The sequence below is a fragment of the Choloepus didactylus genome, chromosome X, assembly GCF_015220235.1.
Source record: "Choloepus didactylus isolate mChoDid1 chromosome X, mChoDid1.pri, whole genome shotgun sequence".
Taxonomy (NCBI): domain Eukaryota; kingdom Metazoa; phylum Chordata; class Mammalia; order Pilosa; family Megalonychidae; genus Choloepus; species Choloepus didactylus.
This window is the reverse complement of record NC_051334.1, coordinates 170,856,902-170,883,880: the sequence shown is the minus strand read 5'-3', so window position 1 is coordinate 170,883,880 and position 26,979 is coordinate 170,856,902. Positions and strand designations below refer to the sequence as shown.

Below are 26,979 nucleotides of genomic sequence, written 5' to 3'. Positions count from 1 at the left end.
TGGATTGGAAGACTCAACATAGTAACTATGTTAATTCTTCCCAAACTATTATATAGTTTAACACAATGCCTATCAAAATCCCAGCAAGATTTAGTGTATATATAGACAAGATTATTCTAAAATTTATGTGGAAAATCAAATGAAGTAGAATAGCTTAAACAATTCTGAAAAATAAGAACAAAGCAGGGAGAATCACTCTACCCTATTTTAAGGCTTATTATATAGCAACAGTAATCAAGACTGTATGCTGTTGGCAGGACAAACACATACATCAAAGGAACAGAATAAGAGACTCCATATATCGACCCACACAAGATGGTCAACAGATTTTTGACAAAAGTGCAAAAGAAATTCAAGGGAGAAAAACAGACTTTCAACAATATGGAGCCTCAACCTAAACCTCAAACCTTACAAAATAATTTTGATAGGTTGAATTAGGTACCCAGAATTAAAACCGCATTCTTAATACTCATCACATTTCTGTGGGTGTGAATCCATAGTTATAGTTAAGGTGTGACCAACTGAATCTGGATAGGTCTTAATCCTATTACTGGATGCTTTACAGAAAAAAGCCACAAGGAAGAGCAAAAAGCTGAAATAAAAAAGTGATAAACAAAAGAACTGGGAAGAGAAAGGAGAGGACATCACCATGTGACAGGAAAACCAATGAAGCCAAGGACTGCCTGCCAGCCAGCCAGCCAGCACACTACCAACCCTTGGAGAAAGCAAACCTTTTAGCCTCTGAATCTGTGAGTTTAAAAAGTCCTTTTGTTAATAAAAACCATTATGTGGTATATTTGTTTTAGCAGCTGTGAATTTAAGACAATTGGTTCAAAATGAATCATAGGTTTAAAAATAAAGGATAAAAGGATAAAAAATCTAGAAGAAAATCCTGAAAATCCTCATATTTACAGCTTTGTGAAGAGTTCTTAGACATGACAGAAAAACCACAATACATAAAAGAAAAGCTGATAAATTGGATGTAATCAAAATTAAAAACTTTTTCTCTGTAAAACACCTTATTAAAAGGATGAAAAAAACAATCTACAAACTGTGAGAAAATACTTGGAAATCTCACATCTGACAAGGACATATCTGGATACATAATGAACTCAAAAGTCAACAGTAAAAGGCAAAACAAAAATCCAATTAGAAACTAGGCAAAGGGAATGAAGATATATCTCACCAAAAAGGATGTATAAATGGCAAATAAGCACATGAAAACATGCTCAAGTACGGAAATTCAAATTAAATCCACAATGAGGTATCTCTGTATACCTATTTGAAAAGCTGAAATAAAAAATAGTGATAATATCAAATACCTAGAAAGAATGTGGAGAAACCAGATACCTCACACATTGCTGGTGGAAATGTAAAGTGGTACAGCCACTCTGCATGTAGTTCCTTAAAAAACTAAACAGATACTTACCATACAACCCAACAATAACATTTCTGTGCCTTTATTCCAGAGAAATGAAAATTTGTTTAAACTCGTTTACACCACTGTTCATAACTGATATATTTGGAACAGCACCAAACTAGAAACAACCAAAATGTGAATATTTTGTGAATGGAAAGGTGAAAGGTTAAACATACTGTGGCACATCCATACACCAGAATAATACTTAGGAACAAAAAGGAACAAATCACTGATACATTAAAAACTTGGATGGACCTTGAGGGTATTATCCTGAGTGAGAAAAAATCTAAAAATGGTCTCATACTGTATCATTACAATTTTTTTTTACTTTGTGTCTGGTTTCTTTCACTTAGCATGTTAATTATTATTATTTTTTTAATTAGAGAAGTTGTAGGTTTACATAAAAGTTATGTAAAAAGTACAGCATTCTCATATACCTCCCTACTGTTGACACTCTGCATTACTGTGGTACATTTGTTACAAGTGTTGAAAGAATATTAAAATAGTACTATTACCTACAGACCACAGTTTATATTAGGTGTATTTTTCCCACATACCACTTTATTACTGACAACTTGTAATAGTGATGTACATTTTTATAGTTCATGAAGGAATACTCTTACATTTGTACTATTCACCACAGACATTGTCCACCACAGGTTTCACTATGTTATACAGTCCCATGTTTTATCCTCTGGCTTTCCTTCTAGTAGCATACATGACCTCAAACCACTCCTTTCATCCACATTCACACATACAACTCAACGCTGTTAATTATACTCACAACCTCTATCAAGTTTCAAACATTTACAATCAACCTAAGTAGAAACTGTGTATAAATTAAGCACCATCCTCCATTCTCTACCCCCAGTCTATCCCATGGTAACTTACATTCTGGGTTCTAACTCTATGGGTTTGCTTATTATAATTAGTTCATATCAGTAAGATCGTACAATAGTTGTCCTTTTATGTCTGGCTTATTTCACTCAGCATAATGTCCTCAAGGTTCATCCATGTTTATTCCCTTTTACAGCTGAATAATATTCCATTGTACGTATATATCACATTTTGTTTGTCCATTCATCAGCTGATGGACACTTGGGTTGCTTCTATCTTTTGGCAACTGTGAATAATGCCGCAATGAACACTGGTGTGTAAATATCTGTTCGAGTCCCTGATTTCAATTATCCTGGGTATATACCTAGTAGCCTGTATGGTAATTCTATATTTAGCTTCCTGAGGAACTGCCAAACTGTCTTCCACAGCTGCACCATTTTACATTTCCACCAACAATGAACTGAGTGTTCCTGTTTTTCCACATCCTCTCCAATACTTGTAATTTTCTGTTTTTTTTAATAATAGCCATTCTAGTGGGTATGAAATGATATCTGATTGTAGTTTTGATTTGTGTATGATTACAGTTTTATAGCTTTCTTGGAATGATGAAATAATAGTAATAGAATACAGATTAGTTGGGTGCTGGGGGTTAGGGATGGTGGAGTTACAGGGGTGGGCATAACTTAAAAGGAGGTAGCACAAGGGAGATCTTGATGGTGATGGAATAGTTCTGCATCTCGAATGAGGTGGTGATTTTAGGAATCTACACAAGTGATAAAAGGGCACAGAACTATACATACACTTTATATTAATGCCAAATTACCAATTTTTATATTGTACTCTAGTTACAGAAGATATCAAAGGGATAAACTAGGTAAAGGGTATATGGGACCTCTCTGTATTATCTTTGCAATTTCCTTTAAATCTAGAATTATTTCAAAATAAAAAGTTTTAAAAAAGTATAAATTTCTACAGATTTGTATCGTTTCCTCAATATATTATACCGCTGTTAGCACTGCTTAAATTTTAGGTAAAATTTACAATAAATCTATTTTATGGTATATTTGAACTGGTTTTAATTTAATTGTGGTTTGGGTTTCTGGTGACTTACTGTCCCCTATACTCCAATAATTTGGGAGCTACTATATCTGAAATGATTTCACAATCATTATCTATCTAAATATATCCAAGTCATTAAAATCTTACCATAGTGAGAGACTGTTCACCATAAGTGTTATCTTGTGCATGGTTACAACTCTCTTCAACTTGAGGAGACTTTAAAATTATAGGATCTGGAAATAATACTTTAAAATGAGAGAAGATGAGAGATATTGCTGAACAAGGATAATGAAGCAACCTCCAGTTTTATGACCATCTCTACCAAAAGTGACAGATACTCTACTTGCTTCCCTCCTCCACCCTTTCTGCAATGTTTCCAAATTATAACATGGACCCAAGTACCATATATTCTTTGCATCAAAGCCATTTAATTTTCTGCTTATAAGCAAAAATTAAAAAAGAAAACACATTAAATTAAGAGGGGAAAGCAAATGTAAAGAATGTCTTTTCAGAAATAGCAGAAAGCGCAAAAGCCTCTCAATACAAAGTTCAAAATATTTGGACATTTTTTAGCTTAATTTCAATGTACTATTCAAAAAATTATGCTTTACTTACCATGTTACATTAAGATTTTATAACTATACCCTAGAAAATGGAACTTCATAAACTTTCACAACAATACCTTTTGCACCTAAATATCTGGCTTGTTCAACTGCAAAGTGACAATGTCTGCTTGGAGTCCTGTCAAAAAGAGAACAGAAAATAATGCACTTTAAGTTAACAAAAAAGTTAAGATGTAAAAAGGTCCTGGGAATCTGAGTATATAATCTTTAAGTTCCAAAGGCTCCTCTGGGAAATCTGAAGGACTAAGGGATCGGTTTACTATATGTATATGTGTAAACTCTTCTTATAACACAATTATCCACGACATAAGTAGAGCATAGACATCCTCTTAAATTCATGGAGTATTTCTGTTTTAATGTATAAATTGCAAAAGAAGAAAAATTGTCCTATGGACACTCTGAGTCAACTGAAGTCATTTTGATTGTGAAATGACCAGTCATTTAAAATTAACTGAGAATGAGAATCAGTAGAGAATAAAACCCCATCTTTAACAAACAAGGCATGATAAAAACTCCACAACAGAAACTAGAAAGAATATCTGGGATGAAACAAGCAAGGATGCAAGAACTGACACATACTAAAAACTGGGGACATATACAGATTTCTCTAAAACCCAGATTTGAGGACCTAAAAGGCCCATCTAACAATTCTTCAATAAGAATATTGAACACAAAGGGCATAGACACAGAAGCCAAGACATTACCAATTCTATAATACAGAACAGTGTGTGTGTATGTGCGTGTATATGCACGTGCATGCGTGTGTGTTTACTTAGAAAAAAATCACCTGGACAAGCCCTCTGTACTATATGCCAGTGTGTTTCTTAGAAGCAATAAGGATAATTATTACCTGCTATTACATGACTAAGTCTCCAGCACCCAGCTCTGTTAGACACACCCCACTTCCAAACCCACTCCCCAAGAGAACTTTACATAAGGCGTTTTAAAGGAATGATGCAAATGGCAGACCCACTCTTTCCTCTCAATTTTATGCTTTAACAAGGAGTTGAATTGGATACCATGAACTTCATTCAAAGATGAATAATAAGCAAAAAGGAACCATCCCGGGACTTATAAAATTGACTTGAAAAGAAAGAAAAAATTTAGAGCAAGTGCCAAGCAATCAGGTTGACTTAAATACTTCCAGCCCAGATACTTTCACAAGTACAGTCTCAAGTCCTCAATAAATGGATAATCTGATGTCATTTAAACTCTTCCACAGGCATGAGAAAGGCAGGAAACTTCCATTTTTTGCAAAGGTATAATAACAAAGACACCACAACTTGGAAAAGATTCTGAGAAATAAAACAATCAACCTGCAGACCACTAATTTACTGCCAAATATTGATTAAAAATATGAATAAAATATTACTCAATGAGTTCCGGAAGCACATTAAAATACCCAAAAATCAAAGAATACCAAGTTTTTCATTCTAGGTATACAAGGCAGGTTTAATGTTATGTAGTTAAATATTTTTAATAGGTCAAAGAAGAAAATGATTATCTCAATAAATTCTGAATGGCACTGAATGAAAATGCAACATCTAGACCTTTAAATAATAATCTTAATGGAATGGGTATTGATAGAAAATTCCTAAACTAGGTTAATCCAAAAAACAGAAGGATGTTTAATTCATTAAGTCTGGCATGAGGCCCAAGAATCTGCATTAAAAGCATGTTTCCAGGCAACACTGATGACACTGGTCTGAGCACTAGGCTTTGGGAACCACTACTCTAGTCTTATCATAGAAAACAAAGAAACAAACAGAAAACCTCCCATATATCCATTCACTGTTCCATTTTACTTTCTCCCCCTCTTTCACCTTTTACTGAACATCTTGAAAAAGATTCATCAACATTCACTATGTCTCTTTCTTGACAATACATTCACACTCAACACACTCCAACTACACTATCAAAAATGTAAGAATATAACAGTAGACATAACCAGTGATAAATATCCTCATTTTTACTTTGGAACAAACACTGAAGTAAGTAATCTCGGATGATAGAAAGGAAGTAAGTGTTTGCCTGGAAATGGGGGGAGGAGCAAGGAGGGTTAGGAGGAATGAATTACAAAGTAGCAAGAGGAATCTTTGGGGGGTTTTATGTATCTTCATTAACTTGATTGTGGTGATGGTTTCACCATGTATAATATAACAAAAATGATCTAATTCTACACTTTACATATGTGCAGTTTATACTGTCAATTATACCTCAAATAAAGCTGATTAACACTAAACAAAAAGGATTATTAACGAAGCTATAAATATCTAGAATATGGAAATTGGTTTAAAGATCCAACATAGAACTCCCAAAGCATAAAATCTTCCAACACATGTCTGACAACATTACTGGAATGTCAAAGGATTTACCTTAAATCCTAAACAGAAGACTGGCACTAACCAATAATAAAGACAAGTTTTATGAAATTCATTAGAAGTATTACCTATTAAATACAAATTCTACATCCATAGGTTCAAAGTTATATGCTTCATGAAATCCTGAATTTATTGGAAAAGTTACATCTTCTTCATAAATCTGAAAAAGCAATACACAATCTAATGTTCATTAATACCAATTAATTGATTTAATGTATACAGCAACACATCACAGATTTCATTCTACATACATGAGCTAAAATTTATTTTTTAGATATGTGCAAAAATAAATGAAAAGAATAAATCATTACACCATTAGATTAAACAAATAGGAGGACTTGGTCAATGTAGCCATCCTTCCTGACAAATACTTGCTGAACTTCTGTTTACCAGGCCAGGCGAGGAAGAGATAGACTACTGACCCTGAGAGATGTATAAAAACATAATTACAATACAAAATGATACATGCTATGTTAAAGCCTAGATATAGAGGTCATTAGTAGACTTCCCCTTCTAGCGGTACAGGAGACTAAATATTCTAGGAAGCCATCCAGCTATAATTAGATCTAATTTTTGTTCTTTTCCTGGACTAGCAGGAAGGAAAGGAAATTTGTGAGTGCACTTTGGAAGAAAAGTAGGTACCAAGGAAGCAGAAAACTCTGCGAAAACTGAGCTGAAATTTAAAGCAGTGAACACATACATTCAAGAAGGGTTTCCTGGACGTCAGGTGCCTTTATAAGAAATAGACCAAGAAAGTGTGAGTTAAACAGGTTGTAAGAAAAGGCAGCTGAAACTGAGACTACTGGATCAACAAATGGACTAGGAAAGTATTGGGGTTGTCCCAAGGCAGTGAAAGCCTACTTTTTACTTTTTCCCAGAGAAGGAAATTCAGATCCTTCAAAAAACAAACAAACAAACAAACAAACAAAAAAAGAACGTTCAATATAGACTCTTGGGTTGCCCAGGGATTAAGAACAATTAAAATGAAGTCATAATCAGAAAAAAGACAAAACATACCAAAAAAATCACAAGGAATGAGAGTCAGTACAGTTAAACATAAACACGCTTAGTTCCCAAGAATATCATACTGAAATGATCATTTTGGAAAATAAAATAACAATGTAAGCAATGCTTAAAAGAAATCAAAGACTGAATGACAAAATAAGCAAGCACAAGACACTGCCTAAAATGACCATATACAGTGCAGATATTGAAAAGACAATAAGGGAAAACTTAGATGAAATGGCCTAATTTCTTGAAAATCACAAAATACATCGTAATAGAAACTCCTAAAAAAGAAATCTTCAGGCTAAAATGTTTTCCTAGAACTCTAACAAACAATTTAAAGACAAATTAACACAAATTATACACAATTCTCTTAAGGAAAATTAGGAGAGAACACTACCCAATCATTTTATCAGACCAGTATTACCCTGCTACCAAAACCAAACCAAGACAGTGCTGGGAAACTAAATCTCACATCTTACACAATAATAATTCAAAATGGATCACAGACTGGCATCAATGAAAAAGGCAAAGTAGTGAGATCTAAGGACCCATTCCTCCACATAAACATTGAAAAAAAAAATAAGCAAAAACTGTCATAATCAGCTTTGTTGGAATTCTGGAAAATAGTCAAAGGCTGACAGCAATGAATCAAATGCTGATTCAAGAAAAAGGTGACAAACTTTATAGGAGAGCATTGAACATTATAGCATTTTCATATAGCTTTGTCCCACCCACCTGCTCCTGGCAAGGCAGTGGTTTTTTAGATGGCTGCCCACAGTCCCAGGGTGGGCCACGATTCCAGAGGGAGAATAGCTGACCTCATTCACAAATAACTGTGCTTGTCTGTTTTGACTTATTTAGGCGTTCACTGACACAAGCCACTTGCCTTTCTTTTGCCTAGCTCAGAACTCCCTCAGGGAGGAAAAGCAGTTAAATGGAGGGCATTCCTTGAAAATACTGAAATGAATAAGCTGCTGCACCTGGGGCAAAAGATTATAGTTGGGCCAACAAGAGACATACCAAAAGCTTAGGAGGAAAAGCTACTTTGGGGAATAAGGGTTTTGAAAGTCATGTACATGCCTCAAGCAGGACACATGCTCAGAAAATACCCAAGAAGTCCCTAAGATTTCACCCATGGCTGATTTCTAATTTAAGTGCAAACAGAAAGTGAAGGCTGAGGAAGAGTTTTAAATGGACTGGTTAATGTTTAAGGAGTGCCCCACTAAGAGCCTATATGCAAAACTTGGGAGAGTATTTTCTTTTCTTTGGTTGTTTTTGGCTCCAGATGTTTAAGGAAATCTCTTCCAAACTACACGCTGACTACAAGCTAAAGGAACAGACTTCAGAGACCACACACAATGAAGCAAATACCAAACAAAGGTTGGCTTAAACAACAGGAATTTATTGGCTCACAGTTTTGAGGCAAGAAGGCTTGCTTCCTCCCTGGGTTAGTAGACTTCTGGTGCTGGCTTGTCACAATCCTTGCAGTTTCCTGGCTTGAATCCCTGCTTCATGTCACATAGTGATGTTTTCTCCTTTCTCTTCTGGGTTCTGCTGACTTGCCACTTCCAGCTTGTCCCTTGGCTATCTCCAGTAATCTCACTAAGACCCATTCTCATTCAGTTGGGCCACACCTTAACTAAAAATAGCATCTTCAAGAGATCCTATTTACAATGGGTTCACACCCACAGGAATGTAGGTCAAGACCGAGAACATGTCTAAATTGGAGTACACAATATAATTCACCACAACAGTCTTTAAAAATAGTGAGAAACGTCACTAAACCAAAAGCAATTACAACCCACAGCAAGCATCCACAAACCCTGAGGAAGAAAAAGAATATGGTTTCCAGAGTTACATTATAATATTCAAAATGTCCATTTTTCAACAAAAAATTATGAGTATGCAAAGAAACAAGTATGTATAGCCCATTCAGAGTAAAAAAAGAAATTAATATACATCATTCATGAGGAATCCCTAATATCGAATTCTCTAGAGAAAACTTTAAATCAACTATCTTAAATATGCTAAAAGAGATAAAAGAAACCATGGACAAAGGAACTAAAGGAAACAGGGTAACCATGTTTCACCAAATAGAGACTATCAATAAAGAGATGGAAATTATTTTTTAGAAAACAAATACAATAACAGAAATGAAAAATTCACTAGAAGGGTTTAACAGCAAGGAGAATGAACCCAAACTTGGAGATATTGATAGAGATTATGCAATCCAAAGAACAGAGAGAAAATTGAATGAGGCACCATGAAGCATATGAACATACACATAATGCAATTCCCAGAAGAGAGTGAAGAGGGAAAGGGGCAGAAAGAATATTTTTAGGGAATATTGGTGAAAACTTCCCAAATTTTATGAAAGACATGAATCTACAGATCTAAGAAGCTCAACAAACTTGAAGTAGAATAAAGTCAAATAGGTCCACACTGAGACACTTATAATCAAAAAGTCAAAAAACAAAGACAGAGAATCTTGCATATAGTAAGAGAAGTGACTTGTCACATATATAAGACCATCAATATTAAGAGCCAATTTCTCATCAAAAACCAGAAGGCAGTGGGATGACATATTTAAAGTGCTGAAAGAAAAATAACTGCTAAACAAGATTTCTGTATCTGGCAAAACTATCCTTCAAAAATGAAGGTGAAATTAAGACATTCACAGATGAAAGCTGAGTGATTTTCTTGCTATTAGATGTGATAAATGAGAAGTCATAACAGGAGTCCTTAAGACAAAAAACAGTAACTTAACAATAACTTAAAGCCATAAAAAGAAATAAAGAACACTGGCAAAAGTGACCAAATACAACGGTAAATACAGAAGCCAGTATAACTGAAGTTTTGGTTTGTTAACTCCTCTTTTTTCGTATGATTTAAAAGTCAAATGCATAAAAGAGTAATGGTAAATCTATGTTGGTAGATACATAATGTTTCAGATGTAAGTTGTGAAAATAACAACATAAGGTAAGAAGAACAGGGCTATGTAAGAGAGATGGCATTATATATAACTGAAGCTAAATTGGTATCAATTCAAACTAGATTGTTATATGTTTAAAAGGTTAAATATAATCCCCAGAGTAACCACAAACAGAATAGCTAAAAAATAAACAGTGCTTGCCCCAAACAAGATAACAGAGTGAGATGATTCAGATCTCTGTCCCCCCATGGGAGCTTTGAACAACCAGCAAGAGCTCACAGAAACATCTTTCCTGAAGCTCTAGAAAACATTTAAAGGACTACAGTAATAGGGCAAGTGCCAAATTAAGAAAATTACACTTTTTAAAAGTGGTAGGAATCTCCTGGTGCCTGGCTGCCCCTCCTCCACACTTCGCCAGTTCATTATGGAGTTGGCCCATGCTTCCAGTGCAAGGATGCCTGGTCCCAGGTCTAGAAGGAGCACAGTGACCCTGATGTACATTTTGGGAGCATGTATGTCTGGCCCAATCTGTCTGGTGGTGGCATGAGGGAGGGATTTGCTGTACCAGAACTTGCCCTGTGCGTAGAAGGTGGCTCGCTGAGCTCTCCTTCAGAATGCTATTGGACAGCAGTCAAGTGGCTGCTGAGGGGAAGGGATTGCTGGCTACAGAACATAGAGTGTAGTGCCTGGGACTGTGAGTAAACTGTTTCCTAGGGAAGAGAGGGCATCTGTAATTGTGAAAAGGGGGAATTCTTAGGGCCACGCAAGCATGCCCAAGACAAGAAGCCTGCAAGAAAGAATCAGGGACGCCTGATGCTTTGGCCTGGAGCTATTCTCCAAACATATTGCATGAATGAGCCCTGAAGGAGAGCACTTGCACAGGACAACCCGCGAAGACTGGAAGAGGTGTTTTCTTTTCACCTTTTTTTTTTTGTTGTTAGATCCTGGCATTCACGGAAAGCGCTGTCATAACACAAGCTGGATACAAGCTTAAGGAACAGATGCCTCAGAGTCTAAATTCCAAAGATAATAATTCAATATCAAAATCCTCAGTTTCAACAAAAGACCACAAAACATACAATAAAACAAGAAGTGATGGTTCAGGCAAAGGAAAAGATTAAAGCATTAGAAACCACCAGTGAGGTGGACCAGATCTGAGACATACCTATGACTTAAAAAAATGGTCCTAAATATGCTCAAAAGATAAAGGATAACATCAACAAAGAACTAAAAGAATTCAGGAAAATGATAAATGAATACAAAGAGACTATCAATAGAGAGACGGAATCAGGAAAAGGAACCAAACAGAGTTGAAGACCACAATAACAGAAATTAAAATTCCTTGGATGGTTCAACAGCAGATTGGAGGTAGCAGAAGAAAGAATCTGAGAACTTGAAACAAAGACAACTGAAATCTTTCAGTCTGAGGAGCAGAAACAAGAAAGAATGAAGAAAAGTGAACACAGCCTGAGGAAACTGTGGTACACCATCAAGCATACCAATATATGCATTGTGGGAGTCCCAGAAGGAGAAAAAAGAGAGAAAGGGGCAGAGAGAATATTCTAAGAAATAATGGCTGAAAATTTCCCAAATTTAATGAAAGACATGAATACACATCCAAGATACTCACTGAACTCCATGCAGAGTAAACCCAAATAGAACAATGTCACAGCATATTATAATCAAAGTGTGGAATGTCAAAGATAAAGAGAGAACTCTGCAAGCCACAAGACAGAAGCAACATGCCCTGTACAAGCGATCCTCAGTAAGATTCAGTAACAATTTTTCACTAGCAACCATGGAGGCAAGAGGAAGTGGGATGATATATTTAAAGTGCTGATTTCAAAATATTGCCAACCAAGAATTCTATATCCAGCAAAACTGTCTTTCAAAAACAAGAGAGAAATTAAGACAGTCACAGAAACAAAAGTTGAGGGAATTCATCACCACTACACTGGCCCTACAAGAAATGCTAAAGAGTTCTACAAGGTGAAAGGAAAGGACAATAGACAATAGATTGGAACTGCATTAAGAAATAAAGATTTCAAGAGAGGAAAATGACATGGGTAATATAAATGCCAGTACTGTATTTTTGGATTATAACTCCAATTTTTACTTCCTACAGGATCTAAAAGGCAAATGCATAAACTGTAATGATAAATCAGTGGTTTGAGACTCATAATGTATAAACATGTAAATTGTGACAAGAACTATAATAAATGTGGGGGGGGGGCAGAGGGTCAGAGGAACATAGTTTGGCATGCTTTTGAAGTTAAGTTGTTATCAAACCAAACAAGACTGTTACAGATTTAGGATATTAAATTCAAATCCCATAGAAAGTACAAAGAAAATAACAGAGAACATGCAAGTTCATAGAGACAAATTTGAGTAGACCTTGCCAAAGGAAGGGAAGCAGGGAAAATGGGGAGTTAATGCATAATTGGTGTAGGGTTTCTGTTTGGGGAGAAGGGTAACTTTTAGATTTGGGAGGTGGTGAGGGTACCACTATACTGTGAGTGTGATTAATCCCACTGAATGTGATGCTTAGGAGTGGTTGAGATGGGAAAGTTTATGCTGTATATATGTTCCCACAATCAGAAAAACAGGAAGAAGCAACTATTAAATGACAATTAAATGCAATACATGATCCTGATGGAATTAAGCAAGGGAGTAGAAAAGGCTCGAAGGGACTTTAATGGGATATACGAAAAAATTGGTATATAGACTAAGTTTTATATCAATGTTAAATTTCTTGAACTTGATAACTGCTCTTAAGGTAGTTAGTTACATAAGTGAATATCCTTTTTCTTAAGATATGTGCAAGGCAGTATTAAGTGTTCAAAAAGCACGATATATTCAACCTACACTCAAGTGTTCAGAAAATGGACTTATAGATAGATGAATGGATAGATGGAATGACATGGTAAATGTGGCAAACATGTTAAAACTGGTATATCTAGGTATCTGAGGGATATGATGGAGTTCTATATATGGGGTTTGTATTATTTTTGTAACTGTACATTTCAAAAGTACTTCAAAATAAAAAGTAAAAACACTGTCAAAAAGAAGGCAATAGGCCTCAGCGCATGTACTGGCTCCCTCGGCTGAGGGCCAGCTCAGCGACACGTTTGCTTGGAGCAGCTCACTGCATGATAGAGCCTGGTGCCACTGCCGCCTCCTGCTTTGCCATTGCCTTGCGACGACCACCACCGCCCCCTGCCCTGTAGCCATTGCCACCACCGCCACATGTTTTGCTGCTGCCTTGGGACCGGCAGTATGATTAGGCCACAGTCTTCAGTGAGTTAACATATTCCTCAGTTCTGTGATGTTCTTGGTCACACATTTATGGAGTTTCTGAAGGGCTGTGGAGATTACTGCCAGGCACAGCACGACCTCTCTGCAGGCAAGTGAACTGCAGCAACTCATTATTACTCCACCAAGAAACTCCCATAAGAGTGGTTAACCTGGACACAGAAGTGTTGCATTGAAATCCGCAGAGCGTTTTACAAGAGTTCTGACCTGGATGGGGTAAGCCTCTGTGCACTTCTTTATATTGCCTCAGTATTCCGGGATTGAAGAATCACTGCTTCTTGTTGGGAAGTTCATTTCATTTCCCATTACTCCCAACTTCATACTCAAAGCACTGAGAACTTGAAGTGGAATATACTGAAGTAGACTTCAGTTTCTTTACATCATTTCTGCATTCAATTTTTAAAATTCTTTCATAATCCTTTCGAGTGTTTTTTTTTTTAACTAAATTAACATGGCTCAAATGAACTCCCCACCTCCTGTGAAAGTCACATACAAGAACATGAGATTTCTTATTACACACAATCCAACCAATGAACCTTAAGCAAATTTATAGAGGAACTTAAGAAGTATGGAGTTACCACAATAGTAACAGTATGTGAAGCAACTTACAACACTGCTCTTGTGGAGAAAGAAGGCATCCAGGTTCTTGATGGGCCTTTGGATGATAGTGCACCACCATCCAATCAGATAGTTAATGATTGGTTAAATCTTGTAAAAATCAAGTTTCATGAAGAATCTGGTTGCTGCATTGCTTTTCATTGTGTTGCAGGTCTTGGAAGAGCTCCAGTGCTTGTTGCCCTAGCACTGATTGAAGGTGGAATGAAATATGAAGATGCAGTACAGTTCATAAGACAAAAGTGGTGTGGAGTTTTTAACAGCAAGCAACTTTTGTATTTGGAGAAGTATCGTCCTAAAATGTGGCTGTGCTTCAAAGACTCCAATGGTCACAGAAACAACTGTTCCATTCAATAAAACTAGGGTGCCTGATGCTATTGCCTTGGAAGTGAAACTTGAGAGAGGATGGATCTAATTTGTCATACGTATTAGCCAACATGTTGGTGAATAAGTCTAATGAAGCTTCCATAGAAGTACTGAAAAGCAGTTTTACCATGCTACAAGTTTGACAGAATTGCAACCTCTATATTCGGGTTACAATCAGCCCATTTGGACACTTAGCAAAAGATTCTTGCTGGTCAGAATTTAAAATGGGCTGATCATTTGCAACAATTGACCTTTCCTGAAATCATGCAGTATTTGAGTTATAAGTCTTCTTTAAATCTCTTCCCATGCCAGAATCTTATCAATATATATGAAATTTAGAAAGATTAGGTGCCAAAATACCCAGCACAATACTTGTATTATATTTTTAGTATCATACAGAACTTAAAATCCCAGGAACTATGAACACTCTAGACCTTATGTGGTTTATTCCTTCAGTCATTTCAAACATGAAAGTAGGGCCTATGTAGTTATTTGCCTGGTCACTTTGTTCACATCTCCCACATTCGTACCAGTATACACCAGTTTGCTCATCCATTGAATTTTGTTGGATTTTAATGTCTTATCTATAAATCTCATTTTGTGACATTAGAGAAAATCTCCATTTTGAAAATCTATAATGTAGAGAAGCATATGTCTTCAATGTCACCAGACAAAAAAGCCTTATAGTTAATTTAATGTTTGCACTTTGGGGTACAACTCAACGGGGAGGGCCTGACAAATGAATGGGAGGGGGGCTATTAAATATTTTAGTAAAATGCTGCTTTTTTCTTGTGCAGAACATGTAGAATGTGCAATTTAATTTAGTAAATGTTTTCTTAAAAGGCAGAGATGCTTTGTTAGGGTAGCTACAATAATTCTTAATCAAAATTTCTGAAATTCTTATAATTTTCTCCATATCTATTAGAAGTTGTTTACCAACCATTATTTTTGTTCGAAGAAGTGTGATTTTTTTTTTCTTCTCGGCCCAACCTCTCTTGCAAAAAAAGAATGTTTCTGCTAATGATTCAGCAGACATCTAATATTTTATATGCCTTCTGAGCTGTGTAACTTAATATTTTGATACTTGATAATTTACTATGTAATTGATAAAATGGTGATGTGTATTAATGTTAGTTCAACTATATAGTTATACTGTCTGGGAATGTATGGTTATAGTTCTGTGGGAGAAATAATTTGTCATTGTTCACCAGCTTGTGAAAAACCCAGTGCGAGAGCTTAAACATCTAAATAAATAATGAAATGCAAAGAAAAAGAAGGCAATAATCAATAATGTAAAAAATGAGTAACAAAGAAAATATAAGACCTACAGAGAACAAACAGCAAAATAGCTTCCACAACAATAATTACCTTATATGTATATCAATTAAGATAATTAAATGTAAAAGGAATAAACTTTCTAATTAAAAGGCAGAGATAGAATGGAAAATAAAACATGATCCAACTATGAACTGTCTACAAGAGTCTCACTTTAGATTCAGTTACAAAAAGGTTTAAAGTGAAAGGATGGAAAAATATATCCATGAAAATAGTAACCAAATGTGAGCTGATGTGGTTATGCTAATACCAGACAAAATGGACTGTAAGTTAAAAATTGTTACAAGAGACAAAGAAAGGCATTATGTATTGGTAAAATGGTCAATTCAACATGAAGATATAACAATTATAATATATATGCAACTAAACAACAAGGCCCCAAATTTTGTTTCTGGCCAAGTCTATTATGCTATATCTTTCTATACTTTGTGCTGACTCTGTTACGATGTTGATTGTTGAAAACAAACAAGAAAAGTTCCTCACTTCTCAAAGAGTTAAGACAATTGTATTACCCTCTTCTATGTGTACTTTAAAAGACTGAATTTTCATTTTCATCAATATATAGTTAAGCTACAACCATTCACTGTTCACAGGCTCCAAAAATGGGGACATTGTCAGAGTCTTGTGGAAAGCACTATACCAGATACTGTTAACTACTGATATTCCAAGTACTAGACCTGTAAGTACAGGGTTCAGAGCTTAAAACAGACAACACTTAGACAACTGCCAAACTGTTAAAAAGTGGACTGAATCAGAATTTCTAAGACTCTTCATGAAAGCAGTGTGCCAGTTTGTATATATTATGTCCCCCAGAAAAAGCCATGTTCTTTGATGCAATCTTGTGGGGGCAAACGTATTAGTGTTGATTAAGTTGGAACCTTTGATTGAGTGTTCCCATGGAGACGTGACTCAATCAACTATGAAACGTTTGATTGGGTAATTTCCATGGAGGTGTTACCCTGCCCATTCATGGTGGGTGTTAATTGGATCACTGGAGTCGTATAAAGGAATTCACAGACAGAAGGACCTCAGAGCAACTGAGAGTGACATTTTGAAGAGGAGCTGCAGCTAAGAGAGGACAAAATGTCCCAAGAGCAACATTTTGGAGAATGTCATTTTGAAATGCAACCTAAGAGCAAGCGGTGCGAGCCAGGTGCCTTCTGAGCCAACAGAGGTTTTCTAGACACCATTGGCCATTCTTCTGTGAAGGTACTCTATGGTTGATGCCTTAGCTTGGACACTTTTATGGCCTTAAGACTAAATTTGTAACCAAATCAACTCCTTTATAAAAGCCAATCCATTTCTGGTATTTTGCATTCTGGCAGCATTAGCAAACTGGAACAAGCAGACAATTGACGTGAAACTCAACAAAATAGACAATAATAACAGGACTGAATGAATTGCTGAGAGAAATTTAATTGAAGTCATTTATTTTGGAATATTGTTGCTACTGCTTTTTGAACTTATTTTCTGAAGAGTGTATGAGGAAGTCCTTGTTCTTTCTTCTTATTACACCTCTAATCCACAATTTAGTTTACTATGCTTACGTAACTTGAAATGAAAGGTTTTAAGTGGTATCTAATTCTCTCTGATCCCTCAGAATTCTGAAACAAATATTTTTACTGTGTTTCATGATTTTCATGGCAAGATGGTTATTTGCACAGATTCAATCCAACCTGCCCTACATTAGGGGGCAAGATGGCAATTAGTTAGATGGCAATTTAGTTAGTTAAGGAAGAAATTACAAGAGAAATCAGTAAATATCTCGAGGCAAATGAAAATGAGAACACAACATATAAAAACTGATGTGATGCAGCATAGGCAGTGCTGAGAGGGAAATTTATTGCCCTAAATGCCTGTATTAAAAGAGAAGAGCAAAAATCAAGGAATTAACTCTTCACCTGGAAGAACCAGAGAAAGCACAGCAAACTAACCCCAAAGCAAACAGAAGGAAAGAAATAACAAAGATTAAAGCAGAAATAAGTGAAATTGAGAACAAGAAAACAATAGAGAGAATCAACAAAATAAGAAGTTGGTTCTTTGAGAAACAATAAAATCTATGGACCCTTAGCTAGGCTAACAAAAAAAGAGAGGGGATGCAAATAAATAAAATCAGAAATAGGAGAGGGGACATAACTACTGACCCTGCAGAAATAAAAGAAATAATGAGAGGATACTATGAGCAACTATATGCTAATAAACTAGACAAGGAAGATGAAATGGACAACTTCCTAGAGAAGCATGAACAACCAACAATGATTCGAGAAGATATAGATGACCTCAAAAAATCAATCACAGTTATCAAAAAGATGTCAGAAAAGAAAAGTCCAGGACCAAAGGCTTCACATGTGAATTCCACCAAGCACTCAAGAGTTAGTACCAATCCTGCTCAAACTCCTCAAAATAATTGAAGAGGACAGAAAGCTACCTAACTTATTCTATGAAGCCAACATCACTCTAATACCAAAGCCAGACAAGGATACTACAAGAAAAGAAAATGACAGACCAATCTCTTTAATGAATATAGATGCAAAAATTCTCAACAAAATATTTGCAAAGCACATTAAAAGAATTATACACCATGACCAAGTGGGATTTATTCCAGGTATGCAAGGCTGGTTCAACAGAAGAAAACCAGTTAATGCAATATATCACATCAATACATCAAAGGTGAAAAAGCACATGATCATCTCGATTGATACAGAAAAAGCATTTGACAAAATTCAACATCCTTTCTTGATGAAGACACTTCAAAGGATAGGAATTAGAAGGGAACTTCCTCAACATGATAAATGGAATATATGAAAAACCCACAACTAACATCATACTCAATGGAGAAATACTTAAGTCTTTCCCTCTAAGATCAGGAACAAGACAAGGATGCCCATTTTCACCACTGTTATTCAACATTGTGCTGGGAGTTCTAACTAGAGCAACTAGGTAAGAAAAAGAAATAAAAGGCATCCAAATTGGAAAGGGAGAATTAAACTTTCACTGTTTGCAGATGACATGATCCTATGTAGAAAATCCAAAAAAAAACCTACAGAAAAGCTACTAGTGCTAATTGTAAATGAGTCCAGCAAAGTGGCAGTGCACAAGAGCAACATGCAAAAATCAGTAGTGTTTCTAAACACTAGTATAGAGCAATCTGAGGAGAAAATAAAGAAAAAAATTCCACTTACAATAGCAACCAAAAGAATTAAATACTTAGAAATAAATTTAACCACGGCCACAAAAGAACTATACACAGAAAACTACAAAAAATAAATGCTAAAAGAAATCAAAGAAGACCTAAATAAATGGAATGATATGCAATGCACATGGATTGGAAGGCCATAGTTGTCCATTCTACCCAAATTGATTTATAGATTCATGCAATATCAATCAAAATCCCAACAACTTATTCTGCAGAAATAGAAAAACCAATAACCAAATTTATTTGGAAGGGCAGGGTGCCCCAAATAGCTAAAAGTATCTTGAGAAAGAGAATAAAGTGGGAAGTCTCACAAAAGCTGACTTTAAAGCATATTGCAAAGCTACAGTGGTCAAAACAGCATGGTATTGGCATAAAGATAGATGTACTGAACTTTGGAATAGAATTGAGTGTTCAGAAGTAGACCCTCTCATCTACAGACAATTGTTCTTTGATAAGGCAATCAAGTCAACTCAACTGGAACAGAGCAGCCTCTTCAACAAATGGTGCTTGGAGAACTGGATATCCATATCCTAAAGAATGAAAGACGACCCCTATCTCACACCTTACCCAAAAATTAACTCAAAATGGATCAAAGACCTAAACTTTAGAGCTACAAACATAAAAGTTTTAGAAGAAAATGTAGGGAAATATCTTAAGGATCTTGTGATAGGAGGTGTACCCAAAGCACGAGCAGTGAAAGAATAAACAGATAAATGGGATCTCCTCAAAATTGAACACTTTTGTACATCAAAGGTCTTTGTTAGAAAAGGAAAAAGGAAGCCCATGCAATGGGGGGCAATATTTGGAAACCATATATCAGATAAGGGTTTAGTATCCAGAATATATAGAGAGATCCTACAAGTCAACAACAAAAACACAAACAACCCAATTAAAAAATGGGCAAAAGACATGGACAGACATTTTTCTAAAGAGGAATACAAATGGTTCAAAAACATATGAAAAGATGCTCAACTTCACTATTAGGGATGCAAATCAAAACCACAATGTGATATCATCTCACATCTAGTAGAATGGCCATTATAAAAAAAAAAAACAGAAAACTACAAGTGCTGGAGAGGATGTGGAGAAAGAGGCACACTTATTCACTGTTGGTGGGAATGAAAAATGGTGCAACCACTCTGGAAGGCAGTGTGGTGGTTCCTCAGGAAGCTAAGTACAGATTTGCCATATGATTCAGCAATCCCATTACTAGGGTATATATTCAGAGGAACTGTAGGCAGGGACACAAAAGGATATTTGCACATCCATGTTTATATTGGCATTATTCATGATTGCCAAAAGATGGAAACAGCTCAAATATCCATCAGTGGATGAGTAGATGAACAAACTGTGATATATACATACGATGGAATATTGCGAAGCTGTAAGACGGAAGAAAGTCATGAAGTATATAACAATGTGGATAAAACTTGAGGACATTATGTTGAAATAATGTCCAGAAACAAAAGGAGAAATACTGTGTGGTCTCACTAATATGAACTGTCATTAATGACTGAACTTTGAGAGTTAAAGTTGAGAACACAGGTTACCAGGATATAGAAAGAGGGTAGAGATTTTGCATTTCATGCTGAAGGAGTAAAGAACGTTCAACAGGATTGATTGTAAAGATACACAAATGGATAGCACAGTACTACCTGATGGTAGCACAATATTGTAAGTATATTGAACAAAACTGAGTGTGAGGATGGATGAAAGAAGAAGGCTAGGGGCATGTATGAGCACAAAAGGAAAGACAGAAAATAAGGACTAGGAATGTATAACACGAAATCTAGAGTGGACAATGATGGTGACTAAATGAACAAATATAAGAATGTTTTTACATGAAAGAGAACAAATGAATGTCAATATTGCATGTGTTGAAAATGGGATGCTATTTGGAAAACACAATCAATGCAAATTAGAGTCTATAGTTAACAGTAGCATTGTAATATACTTCCATAAAATGTAACAAAAAGCTAAACATTAATAAGAGGGGATATAAGAGAGGGGTATGGGATTATTGACATTAGTATTGTTTCTTTTTATTTTATTTCATTTTGTTTTTAATTTTCTATTCTTTTTTTCCCTCTTCTTCTTCCTTTGCAAAAGAAATGAAAATGTCCTCATATAGATTGTCATGGTGAATGCATAACTATGTGATTATACCAGGAACCATTAATTGTTTACTTATGATGGACTGTATGGTGTGTGAATAAAACTGTTTAGAAAATAAACAGAAATATACAACTGTTGGAGAAAATGTAGAGAGAGGGATGTACCTATTTACTGTTGGTGGGGAAGTAGAATGGTGCAGCCCCTCTGAAGGGCAGTGTGGTGGTTCCACAGGAGGCTAAGTATAGGATTGTCATATGATCCTGCAACCTCGTTTTTAAGTACATACTTAGAAGAACTTTAAAGCAGGCACATGAATGGACATTTGTACACTGGTGTTTGTGGCAGCAGTATTCATGATTTGCAATGGACGGAGGTGGCCTAAGGGTACATCAACTGATGAACAGAAGGGCGAACTGTGGTGTATACATACAATGGAATATTGAGTGGGTGCAAGAAGGAATGAAGTTGTGAGGCATGCAGCTGGGTGAATGAAACGTTAGGACAGTATGATGAGTGAAATAAACCAGAAACAAAAAGACAAACATTATAATGCCTCACTAATATGGACTAAATATAATGTGCAAATTCTGAGAATTAATTTGAGAGCACAGGTTATCGGGGGAGGTCTTATATGTACCTAGATGGTAAGCTATTACAGCATTCAAAGTTATTCCTGATTCGTTACAGTTATTTCTAAATTCTGAGATGCCAACCTCTTTTAGTATAACCTGGTTGTTGTCTGGAACTTCAGGTGCCAGACAACTTGAGACTCAGAGCTAGAGTTCTGCAGCTATGAAAGTCAGCATTACACCATACAGCAACTGTTTAAAAAGCTGAAAAAGAGATCAGACTTCAATTAGAGATATGAATGAAGTTGATCTGGTTAGGACTAAGGCAAATCAGACTAAAGGGTAAAGGAAAATACTGACTGTGCTTTAAACTTCAACTTCTGTGTGACACCAAAGGAAGATGTTTATTTTGTGCAAAATCTACATTTTCTGCAGCACACCATGTAATTTAACTTGTATGGTTAGTTTATTCATACACCATAATTATATGAAAGCTTGAATAGGGAGTGAGAGCTCGTTGATTTGTACAGGTTAATGTGATGTCTGGACACATCCCAGAGTAATCTGGGCACAGAATATAAAAGTATTTGCAAGGCCCCCTTGAGGGACTGGAGAAAAATGTGGAAATATTAACCTCCCCCGCCTGGGGAACTGCTGGTATTCTCACAAGCATTGGGGAATACCGATTAAATAGGCCAAGCCCTCCATCTTGGGGTTTGCCCTTATGAAATATATTCCTGCAAAGGAGAAGCTAAGCCTACTTATAATTATGCCTAAGAGTCACCCCCAGAGAACTTCTTCTGTTGCTTAGATGTGGCCTCTCTCTCTAAGCCAACTCTGCAGGTAAACTTACTGCCCTCCCCCACTATGTGGGTTATGACTTCCAGGGGTGTAAATCTCCCTGGCAATGTGTGGCATGACTCCCAGGGATGAGCCTGGCCCTGGCATTGTGGGATTGAGAAAGCATTCCTGGACCAAAAGGGGGAAGAGAAATGGAACAAAGTTTCAGTGGCTGAGAGATTTCAAATAGAGTTGAGAGGTCATTCTGGAGGTTAATTTTATGAGTTATATAGATATCCCTTTTTAGTTTTTAGTGTATTACAATCGCTAGAAGGAAATACCTGAAACTGTTGAACTGCAACCCAGTAGTCTTGGTTCTTGAAGATGATTGTATTAACTATATAGCTTTTACGGTTTACTTTGCAATTGTGAAAACTGTGTGACTGACACTCCCTTGATCCAGTGTACGGACAGATGAGTAAGAAAATAAAGTCAATAAATAAATAAATAATAGGGGGGTTAAGGGGTATGGGGTGTTTTGGGTCTTCTTCTTAACTTTTATTTTCATTCTTATTTTAATTTCTTTTTGGAGTAATAAAAATGTTCAAAAATTGATTGTGGTGATGAGTGCACAACTATATGATGATACTGTGAACTTTTGTACAGTTTTGATGATTATCTGGTATGTGAATATATCTCAACAAAATTGCATTAAAATAATCTGTCCTCCTCCTTGCCAGTATATAAGCAGACAAACTGTGAAAATAAGTCCAAATCAGCCATCTTTCTCCCAGGTATTTACAGAAATTAAATGAAATCATTTGTCCTCACAAAGGCCTGTACACAAATATTCATGGAAGCTTAATTTTGAATAGCCAAAAAATAAAACAAACGAATGCCCATGAACAAGTGAATAGGTAAGTAAATTGTGGTATATCTATCTATGGGACACCACTCAGCAATAAAAATAATTGAATTATTGATACATATACAACATTGATGAATCTCAAAATCATAACAAAGTACATACATTAGAATTTTATTTATATAAAATTCTAGAAAATGTAATGTAATCTATAGCAACAGAAAGTAGATCAGTGATTCCCTGGGAATAGGAGTGGAGAGAGGGAAATATTTCAAAGGGATACAAGGAATCTGTAGGGATTGTTTTATGGGTATACACATGTCAAAACTGATCACATCGTACATTTTAAATATGAGCAATTTATTGTACTTCAATTATATATCAATATTTAACAAATATGAATCTGTTTTATAGGATTTCTTAGATATCAAATTCCCTTTATGCATGAAAATTATTCAAAATTTCACTTTATACCAAAATTTTCTAAAAGAGGCAAATGCCTAATGGGAGCTCACTTATCTATGTCTGTATGCCTAGACATAAAAAACTAGCAAAATTTTCCCCCATATCTTGCAACTTTCAACAGAAAGAACAGTTAACATGATTTCTCACCTTTTGATTATCCTGATTCACTAAATATAACTAAATTATTAATAGAATATCCGCTTACCTCATGAACACAGACATTGTACTCAACCACATGTTCGCTGTACGCCTGACTTCTTAAAATTGCTTTATCACCTAGTTAAAAAAATCACCACATATAAAATTACTGCAGAATCTCAGATCCTGCTATTGTACTATAAAATCAAATGTTTTGAAGGACTGGAAATCAGACAAAAATTTTCTTGGGATCAACTGCTTAAATACAAATGTGACAAGAGAAATATGCTGAAAAAATGTTAAGTGTGAATCTAACTAAATAAAAGAAAAAACTTAATTTTCATGCCTGTAATATAATTTCTGATATTCTATCTACTAAGTTAACACGTGAAGTAACAAACAAACCTGGATGCAGAGATAGCCTATTCTCAGACAATCCTGGGATCTCCAAAACCAAGAAATTCCCATTCTTTTTTAAAATAACTCCACTCATACTGAACTGTTTCATTTCCATTTCTTCATGAATCTCCTCAAGCCACAGCAATGTTGAAAATCTCTCTTTGTAGTTTAACATGTTCAAAAGCTGAAAACATAACATTAGGAAGTCAGTGAAAGTAGAATAACATGTCAATGATGTGCCAAATTTATGGAGTAGGCAGTTCTAAATAAAGAAATTTTAACTTATTTCATTTGCTATACATAATCCCAATCACCAGCACCATTTAGGCAAATTAACATCATCATTTATGTGCTCAATATCAAAATTTCTCTATTATGCCATAATTCAATGGTGCCAGGAGCTGTGGGGGTATACGAACTCTGCCTTATTTGCAAAAAGTGCCCCATATTCCTCAAGCTGGGAGGTTTATATTTTCCCTAACCTTAAATGGCCAGCCATGCCTTTATCTATATCACCGGTCCCTATACTACACTGTCCTTACTATTTTGTTTTTTATTCTGGTTGTCCAAGCTCAGTCAGGAAGGGGAAAGCTTCACTTTTAAAAGCATCCATAAAAAGGACAGTACCACATGACCTGTATACCTCACAGGCTAGTTATGTGAATTAAATGAGTAACAAAGGAGGACATACTTTGGAATCTTGAGTTTTATACTAACATTAAGTTGTTTTTTAAATATCATCAGCAACTTCTTAGAAGACGGTGGAATAGGTGAAGCAGAACAAACTTCTCCTCCATGGAAGAAACTAGAGAAAAGGCAGAGAACACCCAGGACAGTGGTTTCAGGGTACAGGCAGTCAGAGAGGGACTTCTACAATACATGGTGGGGACTTGGATGAAAAAGCAAAGAAACTGTGTCTCAAAGGACAGGGTGAGATTATTCAGTCAGGACCACTGACAGGGGCTGGGAGTGGTGAGATGGCTACTGAGCAGGGGAGGGAGCAGCTATCCACTCCCATGCAACCATCTCAACAATTAGCTGTGGAGATAATTTTCTGCAGCAACAAGGTCAGGAGCTCCCATGAGGGAACCCGGGAAATAGCGGACCTTCACCGCATTTACTCTCCCTCCACAGAGATCCATGGTGTGCATGGGAGACGTGGGGATAGGCAAGGGTACCACACGGAAGCACCAGGAGCCTCTCCCACACCCCACAGGCTCGTTCGTGGGCGCACAGCAGGCAGGGAGCAGGGCACATTTGAGCTGGAGGGTGAGACGTGTAGCCCCACAGCCTGAGAGTGATCCACTCAGAGGCCCGGGAATCACCAGACCCATGGTGCCCTTAAGTGGACTCCCTGTCAAACTACACAGGGCCAACACTGCACCACCAGGGTGGCAGTCCCAAGTATACATGGAAAACTGGTGCACTGATTGGATTTCCACTTGGATTGGACACTGCCCGGCACACAGGCAAAGGTGGGGTAAAGCTGACTTGAGGGTGAGAGGTGGCTCAAGAGCTCCATCTGCTGGAAAGACAGGGAAAATGCACTCCAGCAAGCTGTGGCTCTGCCAAATATATATATAAATATAAATGTTCATATAATCTTACGATTCCCCCCAAAAAACTTATCAAGATAAGCAAATGCCCTGAAGTCAACAGAAAATCACAAAGCACATAAAAACTCACGAAGATCTGGACAAGCCAAACAACCAAATAAAAATCCGGAGGAGATGCAGAATTTTGAGCAATTTAACAAAAGAAATACACTCAAATCTCCAAAACAACTTCAACAGATTGGCTAAAGACATAAAGGACATCAAGAAAACTAAAGAAGAGCATAAAGAAGAATTTGAAACAGTAAATAAAAAATAGCAGATCTTTATGGAAATGAAAGGTACTGCTGATCAAAATAAAATATACTAGAGACACACAACAGCAGATGTGAAGAAGCAGAAGAAAGAATAAATGTACTAGAGGACAAGGCAATTGAATGCAAACACACAAAAGAACAAATGATGAAAAACATTGAAAAATTTTGAATGGATCTCAGGGAAATGATGGACAACATGAAGCGCACAAAGATAAGAATCATTAGTGTCCCAATAGGAGAAGAGTAAAGGGTTAGGAAGCGTACTTTAAGACACAGTTAGGGAAAACTTCCCAACCATTCTAAATGACATAAATATGCAAATCAAAGATGCCCAACAGACTCCAAATAGAATAAGTCCAAATAAACCCACTCCAAGACATATACAAATCAGAATGTTAAATGCTGAAGAGAAAGAGAAAATTCTGAAAGCAGAAAGAGAGAAGCAATTCACTACATACAAGGGAAACCACATAGGACTAAGTATTGACTACTCAGCAGGCACCATGGAGGCAAGAAGGCAGTGGTATGACATATTTAAGATTCTGAAAGGGAAAAATTACCAGCCAAGAAATCTTTATCCAGCAAAGCTCTCCTACAAAATTGAGGGAGAGCTTAAAATTTTCACAGACAAACAAATACTGAGAGAATCTGTTAATAAGAGACCTGCCCTGCAGGAAATATTAAAGGGAGTTAT

General features: G+C 36.2%; 1 protein-coding gene and 1 pseudogene across 1 annotated transcript in view; one reads left to right on the top strand and one right to left on the bottom strand.

The window, feature by feature from the left end:
* The window catches only part of LOC119522469 (RNA helicase Mov10l1-like), a 165,104-nt gene that overhangs the window by 73,358 nt on the left and 64,767 nt on the right, over positions 1-26,979 (bottom strand). Inside the window, 5 exon segments of the mRNA XM_037820922.1 lie at positions 3,464-3,561; positions 3,999-4,057; positions 6,389-6,480; positions 24,084-24,154; positions 24,422-24,599. Coding sequence (XP_037676850.1) covers positions 3,464-3,561; positions 3,999-4,057; positions 6,389-6,480; positions 24,084-24,154; positions 24,422-24,599 — 498 coding nt within the window.
* LOC119523060 lies at positions 14,024-14,544 on the top strand (annotated as a pseudogene).